We start from the raw sequence: 11,589 nt of genomic DNA, 5'->3' as shown, positions 1-11,589 counted from the left end.
AACGTTAACCAACCAATCGCTTGTCTAAAGTCGAAATTACAAAGAAAAATTGTCAGTTTATACAAATATATAATTCAATAAAAAATTGTAATATTTATTTTTAATTTATAGACAGCTGCATTTCAAAAATATGCCATGAAAGATGTAAATAAATGATTCGACTTGTCAACCCAATCCAAACCTAACCCAAAAAATTTGAATTTGACCTATTTAACAAACAGATGAGATCCAAGTCTAGAATTTCAAACCATTTATTAAAATGATTGGTTTGGACCGACTACATGATTTTGATTCGAAAATGGCCTACATAAATTTTTCCTTTAAATTCTTTTATTTTGCCAATATGGTTCTATTTTTTTATCAATTAACGTAAAATATATGGTCAAAAAATTATAAATATTTTTTTAATCAAAATAAATTATCGGGTTGAATTCATGTCATTCGGATTGCTAGCTATTCGGTTTCAAATCAACATTTTTTATCCATGCATTAAACAGGTCAAACTCATGTTGATCAACTTCAGGTTAGGCTGATTTCAGGTCAGACATGAGTACCTGACCCAACCATTTAACCTATTTTAACACCCCTACCACGAAGAAAGAGCAAAGTGCTCCACATTATTGTGAAATGAGCAAGTTGTTTAAAGCTATTTAACACATTTTAATTAAGCTGGTAAGAAACAATCATATATGTTACCTCATTTAGTGTCTAACAACAACATTCACATTTCTATTCAATCTACCAAAGGCAGATTTGCAGAAATAGAGAACAAGTTTACCCTACACCTTCCCTCAGGCCTGTAGCAGAACAAGAGAATTTGTAGTAAAAATATTCGCTCAGGATAACCGATCAAAATTTTTAGTACTAATTTTTTTTTTTTTTCTTTTTGTGTAGCACAGCACAGAGAGAGGTTAGAGTAGCAGGATGAATGAGAGGAGTACCTATATATTGTCATCTTCATTTCCATCTTGTGTATCCATGGAGGGAACTTCATGGCGAGGCCTGCTGAATTTCTCTCGTAGTTGCTTTATAGGGATGAAGTCGCCGGTTGTATCGGTGCCATAAAACAGAAAGGAAACATATGGATGATCAAATCTAGTCTGCATGCCATAGTTCAACTCAGTACTAGTTTGAAGAAATCTGTTTGGAAAAATTTTGGAACTCACCAAATCTGGTTTTTCAGTGGCACTGAGATTCTCCTCTGCAACTGTTGGAAGGAGAGAACCAAAAGAAATGTTACATATGGCTATTGGAGATACAATATATAACATATAATAAGATCAAGTCTTTTATCTTACTACGTGGGGTTGACTATATGAATCCTTTTTCTCTGTTGGAGATACAATATATGTTACAAAATTTTTATCATGCAAAAGATATTGGTAAGTTTACACATAAGCTAAGCGAAACAATTGGATAGGTACATGCCTTGAAAAATTATTCTATGGGGACGCCAAACGCCATTCGGAGACCAACAAGAATGCGCCACATCACCTATATGCTTGATGCTGCTTGGAACCGCTCGGTATCGCGGCTAAGTACTACTGACGCCACGTCCAAGTCTCCGCACAGTATAATTTCTCCTCTTCATCAAGCACTCAGTGAAAATCTCAACTGAAATGCTTTACATGCATATCTAAATAATGATCCCAAGTAAATATGTTATTTATTAAATTGTGGAGCTTAATTTATGTTGCCGGTTGTGCATGTAAAAAGATGTTTTGAAGAGTGTAATTTTCAGTTGCCATAATTATTTTTTCATTAGAAAGAGAGGATGTGTCATCATTATGTGATACAAATGACATGATGGTTGTGAATTTCTCTATAAAATCTGCAATGGTGGTAACATAATGTATCCATCAATTGGGCAAATATATATAGAATTCTTGGTATGCTTTGTGTGTTTTTCTTTATATTTCAATCACTCTCAGTTATTTAAATTAGGTCTTACTAAACACCGCTGATGATCCATCCATACAAGACAAGTCAAGGTTCATCCTAAGAAGCAAAATTGAGTAGCATGATAGAATTTAATGGATAAAATGCCACTACACCTGTTTTTGATACTAAGGTTTTGTTTGGGACACCTTTCTTATTACTTCTTAAAACAATTTTTTAGTATAAAAATTTTAATTTTTGTACTAAAAAGCTGCTTTAAGAAACAGTAAAAAACTGCCCCAAATGAAGTCTAAATTTGAAGATGAAGAAATGCATGCTATACAATCCTAGTCCTGGCATCCCCAGGTAGCTAAACTTTCATTCTGAGCACAAAATGCTTCAACGAAATCTAAGAGTACCAAGAGAGCTGTAACAACTGTAAAAACACAAAATGCTTCAACGAAATCTAAGAGTACCAAGAGAGCTGTAACAACTGTAAATCAACCACTTCCCGATATGTAGAAGTCCCTTCTTAAGCTATTCCCTCATTTCATGTGGCAAATTAATGACAAACTTAAATGCATTGATGGATTAGAATTTTGTATCACTTGTACAAAAGGATTAAGAGCTCTGAATCTTTAGACAAACGAATGGTCAAAAGAAGGAGCATGCACAAAGACTGGCAGAGTAATTATGAATGATCAACAAAATGAAAATTTCTTTGGACAAAATAAGAAAAATGTGATGTGATTAATATTTTTGCTCCTATTTCCAATATCATTATGCCATTCTAATCAAATCAAGCAATTGTTTCAAGGAACCATAAGCAGAATTAAGCACATGTGAGGGATGATACCAACATGACAAATTAGTGACATATTTAGCAAGTCTAATCAAACTGCGAACTATAAAAAAGTACAAAGCATTTCAAAATGTAATTTTTCTTTGTGTTTCAAGACAATGCAATAAGGTGGCTGATTATTGTGCCTCCTTAGCTGTTTTTGGTTTTTTTTTTTTATTCTACTTCTTTTAATGATCTTCCTCCATCATTTGTTAAGATAGTTACGGAAGAATGTGATAGATTAGCTATTACTTAGTTTTTGTACTTCCTTTTTTTATATTTAATGCATAATTTCAGTTTCTTCAAAAAAAAAAAAAAAAATCAAACTGCGAACTACAAAAAAAGCAAGACCTGAATTATGTCCTCTGTACCGGTCAGCTGACAAGGGCTGGGGTTTAGTTATGGTCTTTGTATGTGTCACAGATAACAATGGACGTATTGAAAGAGATCGAAACTTCAACTCTAAGCTAATCTGTGCTCCTTTCAAAGGGATGAAATATTACAACATCAAAATATAATATCCACATATGCTGAGGAAATCGAAGTATACAATCTTTGTTAGACTATTTAGCCTCCTAGAAACTAAATTTCAAGTGGACCTGCAACTCTAAGAATTTAACATAAAAGTGCATTTTAAAAAGCAAAAAAGACGGCTCATTAGGTGATCCAGAAACATACAAAAACAGTCTGCAATGTAAAAAATGCTGTAAATCAGAAATTAGAGAATGAAGAATTCATGCAGTGAAATATGATTGCCAGGAAATAAACAAAAGGATTTTGTAGGGAATAGGCTAACTTAGTTTTTGGTATAAAATTGCTGCATGTATCTGTAAAAAAAATCAAATCACATCAATAAACACAGCTATAATTGCATAGACAAACAGCACCAATCAAATAGCCCAAAACCAGGTAGTAACTACTGATGTAGAAAAGATTCTCTCGCCATCAGTATGTTTCCATTCTGAAGATATGATTTACTTTATAGGTGCTAAATGGAGCTAGAGAACTACATTATAGACAAACAAAAGAAAATATAACATTAGAGGATCAATATTATTATACCATATGCAACAAGCAAGTTTGGGTCGTCATGAACATCAACCAAAACCTGTAAAATTGGGATGGATTTCAGTATGCAAGTAGGTTAGGAATAATTGCTGGCATCAAACTTAAATTCAAAAAAAAAATGTTTGATTAGTGTTCCAAACCAAACACCAATTAATTAATGGATTTAGATAGTTAATGCATAAGTTAATTAAGCTAAATCATATTAATCAATATAATTTATGATAGCATAAGACAACCATTCTTCCCCCCTCAATTTTTTATTTTTAACATAAGTATCTCTCTCCCAGCCACTTTCATTTCTTATAATATTTTTCTTTTTCGACTTTTTATATTATCATTCTATTTGATCACCAAATGTCATATATATTTGCCTTTTACACCGCCTCTCACCAAGCCTAGAACTCTAGACCTTGCAATTGGGGCCAAAGCCCTCAATCAACTAATCTAAAGTTAGTGCCCCTTTCATTCACTACTACTGTCATGCTATAAATCAACACTTCATCATCAATGCTATTGGCATCATTTAGTGCACCCATCATCTTTCTCTTCATCCACCCATGTTTAATCTATTAATAAAGTCTGATTGTAAAAAAATTGTTGCAGCACATCTCATTCAAGTCCCAGCCATATTTTCCTTCCCTTAGCGCAACTCACGCCCAATGCATATTTTTTAACTTTTATTATGTTAAAGCACATGAGAGTATTGGGTTTTGTCTTACATCGAATCTATGAAAAATATATTGTTGTGAATTACTAAATGATTAATTTTCACCCATAAGTTTAAGATTTTAAGTTGAAAATGTATTTGAGCACTAGTATATCAACCAAACTTTGGTTTTCATTTGGTTCTCATTCTCTCACAAGTGTTGTTAAAGTTGATAGTTTGTCTATGACTCTCATTAGTTTGGCCTCTATCATAGTTAAGCAAAATTTAAGGGCGAGAGACTCCCAGCTCTAGTGCATGACACTTCATGGTATTAAAAAAAGGGTTTCTTGTTGAAGGAGGTGTGATGGTTTATGTAGAGAGCATTTATGAGGGGTGAATGTTAAGACAAATGAAAGTATTGATTTTACTTCCATATATTATAGATGAAAAAAAATGTTTATATAAAAACAACAAATGGTATGGCCTTACTTATAGGCTTAAGTCTTTTGATAGAAAATGGACTAAACTACTAATGCATCAGACTCAACATCAATCCCCATTTGATTTATATTATGTAACAAATAATGCATGTAAAATCAAAAGACTGTCAAGCAATCTTCCATAACCGAAATATATCATCAATCCTACTTTTTAACCGCATCATATCTTCTTCTTTTCCATCCAATTGGTATTCTAAATCTATTAAGACCCAATCATTGCCCTTCATAAAATAAACTATAATCTTACCACGAACTTTTCAGAGTTCACGCTGCCAACTTAACATGTTCATGACTTACTATGTAGAGGATTTCTAAAAGTGGACAGCATGCTATAATGGCTAGATTCAAAGTTCTTAATGAAAATCTCCAACAACAACAACAAGCATTTATCTCACTACGTGGAGTCGGCTACATGAATCCTTGTTTTCCATTGTGTCCTATTAAAAGTCAAATTCTCGTTCAAATCTAATAAAGAAAGATCATTTCTAATATTTTCTAACCAAGTCTTTTTAGGTCTGAAACAAAAATCTTTATTTTCATTTAGGGTGCTAAGGTCACTACAATCAATCGTATTTTCACATTGGACATCCATTAAAAAAACTTGTTCATCTCTAAACATAGTATAAAAACTATAATTAAAGAGCATATCGAGATACACACTTTTACCACTAGACTGCAGAAATACTTTTCCCTAAATATGAAATTATGAGATGAAGGTTAAAGCATGAGCAATCTAAATTGTAGCTCGTAGAGCCACCCCACTCTACATAGCATTAAGTCATATTTATATTAGATACATTCCTATCTTAAGCAGATAATATTCATCTTGCGGGTCATAAATACCTGATAAAACGGTTGGTTCGGCCCTTGAGATAACTTTTCAACATTTGCAATCCCCATCCAGGAACTTGATTCACAGCATATAGGATCCATGCCACAAATTACTGCACGATAGCCTGCAATGCAGTAACCAAAATACTATGGTTATTTCGGCATTTCACCTAGAGAGTCTCTCATATAAACTCTGAAATAAGGTTCTTCCCTAAACCATTTAAATGCCCTCATTGCATATGATCCACGAGCATTCTTTATCATTAACAAATACAAATACAACACTCTGTACACAACGTATTGTACTTCTATCAGGGGATATTAGTTAAATAGCATTCCTCCTAGCCATTAAAAACATGAGAATGAGGCTGTCTATATAAATCAAGATAACTACGAAGAATATGAAAAAAAAAAATTTAAGTTAATCCTGAAATCGCATAGAACAAGTTATTAAACTCAAATAAGAATCACTAGCGCACATTGGGTCCAAAGTCCAAACTCTGAAAAGTGCTTAAGATAAACTACGCAAATCATTATCTGGCAGAATTTAGAATATTTCAAACAAAAGCAGTAATAATACTAAGGCTCTTCAAGATAACTAGTAAATATGAGCATGCACTCAGTTCATGCAACTCGAAGGAAAAATCTATAGATATGATCAAGAAGAAAATCCGTCTAGAAAAGAATAAAGAAATAATGTCTTCACAAGTAATAACGAGTTAAAACTTGGACAGCTAACTTTTCTAAGAACAAATATCATAACTTATGCACAATATATTTTAAATACAATATCTGAGAAGTAACTCATTTAGTTGACTGCTATGAAAATAGAAAAACCGTGCTGCTATTAATGTAGAGTAGGATGATAAAAATCCAAATATTGGTAATAGTAAATGGTTTGTAAAAAAAAAATTGGTTCCATTGAGGTCGCCAGACAAAGACAATAACTTTCCAAAACTAAACAAAGGAGCCCACACGAAAAAGGTGGGGTTTTCTTATGAAATTATACTATAATTCATAATTAAGATTATAAAGTTGTATGCATATTTGCTAAAAATAAAGAAGCGAAGAGGTGAAAGAGGAAGAAGAACAAATAACTACATGCATTCAATTTGGTGCGATACGCATATACAAATGAATCAAAAGAGCACTCAATTGCCCATACATATAAGTTGCAGTCATTAACGTTTAATCATGATTTTTACTTATAGAAATAGGATTAATCAAAGAATAAATCCAATCTAATCCTACCTTGAAAACAAGTCAAATCCTATCCAAACATTCAAATCAAAATTAATCCTACAAGAATAATTCAACCTAATAAAATAAATCAAATAAAAATAATAGAGAGTTCGACAATAGTTAAATATGGGCCTAAAATGATATTAAAATTAGTTTGGTTCAGCTCCTTCGTACCTGATTTGAATCCTTATAATTAGCTTATAAAAATCCAAAATTTTATAAGCCAAATTAGCTAATTTGTATTGTATCAATTCACCTAGCTAACAATAATCTTCTCATAAAGAGTTTGGTAGAAGATAGCGGGGGAGGAAGTTACATTGTGGGATCATTTGATAAAATAAATGTCTCCATGTATTGCAGAAATATAATAGGAGGAAAAAGTCCAATGACTAAACAAATTTTATAGCTTCGTTGATGGGCAACTCCATACTCCATGCGCCAGAAAAATCTTAACAATTTGGATCAACAGCAGCTTAGGTAACCAAAATGCCGGTAGAAACAAAAATTCAATCTCAGATAGAAGCAAACTGAAGCAAACTATAAGTTTTGTAAGTAGTCTATATCTTTCAGTGTAATTAATCATAGAAAAAAGAAAATAGTAATAATAATACACATATAACCTTTAAAGCTACAACTCACATGTCTCCTGCTTCCATGTTCATGCCTCACCCAAGCATCATAAGAAAGTAAGATCAAATGGCTCACATACTCACTCTCTCTTGATATTTTACCAAAGCATGACCAAATGGCTCAAAAATCTATCCTTCACCTTGAGTTTTCAACCTTGCTTACTTCACAATCTCCACGTCTTCGTGCTAAACCCAGGCACCACCTCCAAATCTTGCTCCCAAGTTGCTTGTGTATGGTGCCTCTAGAAACCCCAAACTCTCCTGCTCGACTCACTCTCCCTCGTCTCCCCTATACAGTTTGCCTCACATCTCTCTCTTGTGCGCTCCTTCTTACTCCTAACTCCAAGTCTCCCTCACGTAAAACTTCCAAGCCAAATAGCGCCCTCCAACCGTCAATTAAAGGCTTTAGTTTCAAGCTAAAAGCTTGGAATAAATAAAGACATCCCCCTCCTATAAGAAGCAATTATCGCAATAGCACCACCATAAATCTATGAATGCGACACCACACGAAATCATCTAAATGTCATTCGTTCATGATATGGATGTCATCACCCACGGAACGTCGAAATTACTAAGAAAGCATCCAATGCTGGATTAGAGCGAACGCAACATTGCGAGAAGTCATCTAAACGTCATCTATAAGTAAAATAAATTGCACAGAACGTCAAAATTATCATGAAAAAAGATTCATTGCCTAGACTGCCGCATGAGTCAAAACACAAAATTGCCAATGTGCAAGGTGACGACATGCAAATTGAGACGTACGGAAAATGAAGAATTACGTGAGAGTCAACACATTTTTAAAAAAAAAAACGAGAGATTTAACTTATACATACATACATACATACATACATACATATATACATACATACATACATACATATACATACATACATACATATACATACATACATACATATACATACATATATATATACATATACATATATATACATACATATATATATATATATACATATATATATATATATATATATATGCGTGCGCGCTACCAATATGTGGTGGCATGTTGTTTTACATTTTAAATATAATGATCTTATATTTTACTTAGTTCGACCAAAGTTGGCTGATTCGAGGTACCTTTAATTGATTTAATTTTGTCATTCTATACTTCTTTGTAATCATTAATGTTATGTGTCAGTTGTGGTCAGAATCTATTGAAACTGTTTTCTGTAAAGAAAATTTGAGTAGTAGAATTTAAATAACCAAATGATGACAGATTAAGCCATATGATCTACAAAAAACGAAGTAAAGTTTGAGTTACCTCAAAATTTACTGAAGAATGGTAAACCTCGACCAAAACTAGGAAAAGGATAAATAAGGCAATATAAGGAAATGCTTTCAACAAGACAAGTGTTAAGAGACAGCAAAACCCTCACCAAATATCTTGTGCCTTACTTTCTCACCCAACCGATATGCATACTGAGCATTCTCATAAGCTAAAGCTTTTGCAGATGCAGCCAAAGATTCAACCTGCAGTCAGTCAGATACCATTGTATAAGACTCCAAGGGCATTTATTAGGCATCTAGAAGAAAAAAAAAAGGACAAAAAGATGCAACATCCCACAAAAAATAATTTTTTATTTAGCACTTTTAATACCTCAAGCTTTGAGATCTCATCCCGCAACTTTGCGGCAACTACATACTTTTCATTATCAATAGCTTTCTGAAGGTCTGCACTGCAAATAATAAGTTTTCACAATTGTAGCTCTTCTTGGAGTATAAAATGATGATGGAAAAAGCTACCTATTAAAATTTCAATGAAAATGAAGAAAAATCAACATTGCCTAAACTTCAGCATACCATCTATTAAAAATTGATCTTAAATGCAATAAAAAAAATTATGCAGCAAGAATCTAAACATAAGTATAATCAACTCAAAGGAAAATGGAGAAAATCAAGTCAAAATACTTACCGCAATCGTAATAAGTTTAATGCTTTGTCTTGAGCCTCACTTCTTGAGGATCCCCTTTTAGCTTCTTGCTGTTTAATTATTTCCGTTTCAACCTTCAAATAGTAATAAGGATCCATTGACCTTCTATTATTATTCAAAAATCTAGATTGAAAAAGACTACAACCAATATACCTCATTAAGCTTGTTTCTTAATTGTTGTGCGACATCAAATTGTTCTGTATTTAGAGCATACTGCAAAACATAATTGAATATGAATAAAAGAGGTATAAATTTTGTTCTTTATAAATGAGAAGTAGAATTCTCTTAAAAAGTTGTTTATAAAATAATACAATGGAGAAGAAAATAGAATTCACAAAATGGAAACAACTTGCGCATGAATATTCCTAAGAACTCAAAAGCATTAAAAAGGTCACCTGTATCCGAGTCTCTAAGTCCAACTGAAAAAAGAATACTACAATCTCCTCATTAGTTGCTTCACTACGCTCTATGCTTGCATCCATTTTTTTACCACCTCCACTGAACAACCATGTAGCTCCGATCCTTGAATCCAGCCTCCTGGCTCTATTAGTGTTTATTGAGTATAACCTCAGCATGCATTGACGCCCAAAGCAGGAGCCATCAACCATAGGATTTATGCCACTCCTATTTAAAAGCTTCAAATAATCTTTGAATAAAGAAACTGCTCGGCAGCTCCCACCACTTGCCAAGGCTGCTAAGGAGCTCACTGAAACACCCTGCATGAGTTGATTTGACAAAGCGCTCAACTCAAATTCTTTCCCTGTGAGATTCACATAATCCATATGCTTCCGCATTCAGAAGACAAGTTTTTTCTATTTTATATTTTAAGTATTGAAATTGCTTTAATTTATCAAAAAGATTAACAATAATCAACAACATTTGTGCTTATCAATAAGAGCAGAAAGCATGAACTAGGTAAGGAGATACATGACCACAAAGCGAAACAAAACAGGATAACTTGAAATAATTGGTGAGTTGGGAACCGAAGGGTCGCTTCAAGAAGCCAATACTCCACAGAAATAGAACAATACAAATCTGGCTTCCTATTTAAACAAGCTTTAGCTTAAATCCTATCAAACAGAATTTTGGGGGCATTCCATCCAACTGCTTTGATAAATCCAGTTTCAGCCCCGTATTCTATTAAATTCAAGATTTATTAAATCTCACCATTCAAAGAACTTAACGAATATATGCAAATTCTACTATCTGTATAAACAATTAACAGCTGCCTTTTCTCCTATTTTCTTAGTGGGGAATCTTTTCTCCAATTTGAGGAGTGAACATTTCGCAATTCATAGAGAAATAGTTTAAACATTATAATATGAAGCAAACAATGCTCGAAGAATTCAATTAGTCCACTAAGCAGACAAGAAGACGATAAAAATATTAAAAAAATTAGAGCAGCGTGCGGGAGCACATAGGAAAAGAAGTCGCACCAGTCAAAGAAAGTCGAAACCCTAGAGCATTAATGGAGTAGCCTTCGACCACTTTCCCTTCTTCCTTGTGCAGAAGTTAAAACCCTAGAAATCTGATGCGTTGATAGCCGACCTGAGGAATTAGGCGCTCCAGCCATTTCCAGTACGGAGACGATATAGTTATTGTGAACTGCTATTTTCATCTACATAATTTAATATATTTTAGATATTATTTACGTTTATATATTATGAAAAAAAAAACCTCAGAAAATCCAGATTAAAAATAAATAAATAGGCTTGATAATTAACTAGATGTACAAAATATTATTATTTTTTATTTTCAAAAACTTAAATTTAAATAATACAAATAATTATATATAATGATAAATAGAATGCATTATTATATGTAATAATAGGAATATTTTATAATTTAAAAGAAATTTGGTGAAAATCCTAATTAAAATATAATTAGAATAAAAAAAATTTCTGGGGGAATTTATATGATATATATATAATTTATTTATTTAAAATATTAAATCCATTAGGCCCCATAATGCCGTATTTTATAAGTTTATTCAGTCCTTA

General features: G+C 32.7%; 1 protein-coding gene across 5 annotated transcripts; it reads right to left on the bottom strand.

Moving 5' to 3' along the window:
• Positions 1-636: 636 nt before the first annotated feature.
• Positions 637-11,221, bottom strand: LOC110099411 (clp protease adapter protein ClpF, chloroplastic). 5 transcript variants are annotated; one of them, XM_028697924.1, is made up of 11 exons: positions 11,026-11,218; positions 9,985-10,349; positions 9,743-9,802; positions 9,572-9,639; positions 9,257-9,335; positions 9,036-9,129; positions 5,777-5,889; positions 3,782-3,827; positions 1,167-1,207; positions 942-1,100; positions 637-797 (listed from the first exon to the last, which is right to left on the bottom strand). In XM_028697924.1, the coding sequence occupies exons 2-10, from the start codon at positions 10,309-10,311 to the stop codon at positions 942-944; spliced, it is 987 nt and encodes a 328-aa protein (XP_028553757.1). In that variant the 5' UTR covers positions 10,312-10,349; positions 11,026-11,218; the 3' UTR covers positions 637-797. The 5 variants fall into 5 exon arrangements, with proteins under 5 accessions (XP_028553757.1, XP_020682204.1, XP_020682205.1 ...); XM_020826545.2 differs by having other exon boundaries at positions 9,572-9,663; positions 11,026-11,214; XM_020826546.2 differs by having other exon boundaries at positions 9,572-9,663; positions 9,985-10,305; positions 11,026-11,213.
• Between the last annotated feature and the right edge of the window lie 368 nt (positions 11,222-11,589).

The sequence above is a fragment of the Dendrobium catenatum genome, unplaced genomic scaffold (genome assembly GCF_001605985.2).
Source record: "Dendrobium catenatum unplaced genomic scaffold, ASM160598v2 fragScaff_scaffold_1022, whole genome shotgun sequence".
NCBI classification, from domain to species: Eukaryota; Viridiplantae; Streptophyta; class Magnoliopsida; order Asparagales; family Orchidaceae; genus Dendrobium; species Dendrobium catenatum.
Note: the sequence above shows the minus strand (reverse complement) of the source record. Positions and strands in the feature narration are given on the sequence as shown.

Excerpts from the sequence above, each read along its gene's own strand:
- LOC110099411 (XM_028697923.1), bottom strand. The coding sequence starts at position 10,311 with ATGCAGGGTGTTTCAGTGAGCTCCTTAGCAGCCTTGGCAAGTGGTGGG. Across the intron at positions 5,890-9,035 it reads AGTAAGGCACAAGATATTTG|GCTATCGTGCAGTAATTTGT; the intron begins GTGAGGGTTTTG and ends ACTGCATTGCAG. Across the intron at positions 3,828-5,776 it reads CGAACCAACCGTTTTATCAG|GTTTTGGTTGATGTTCATGA; the intron begins GTATTTATGACC and ends CCAATTTTACAG.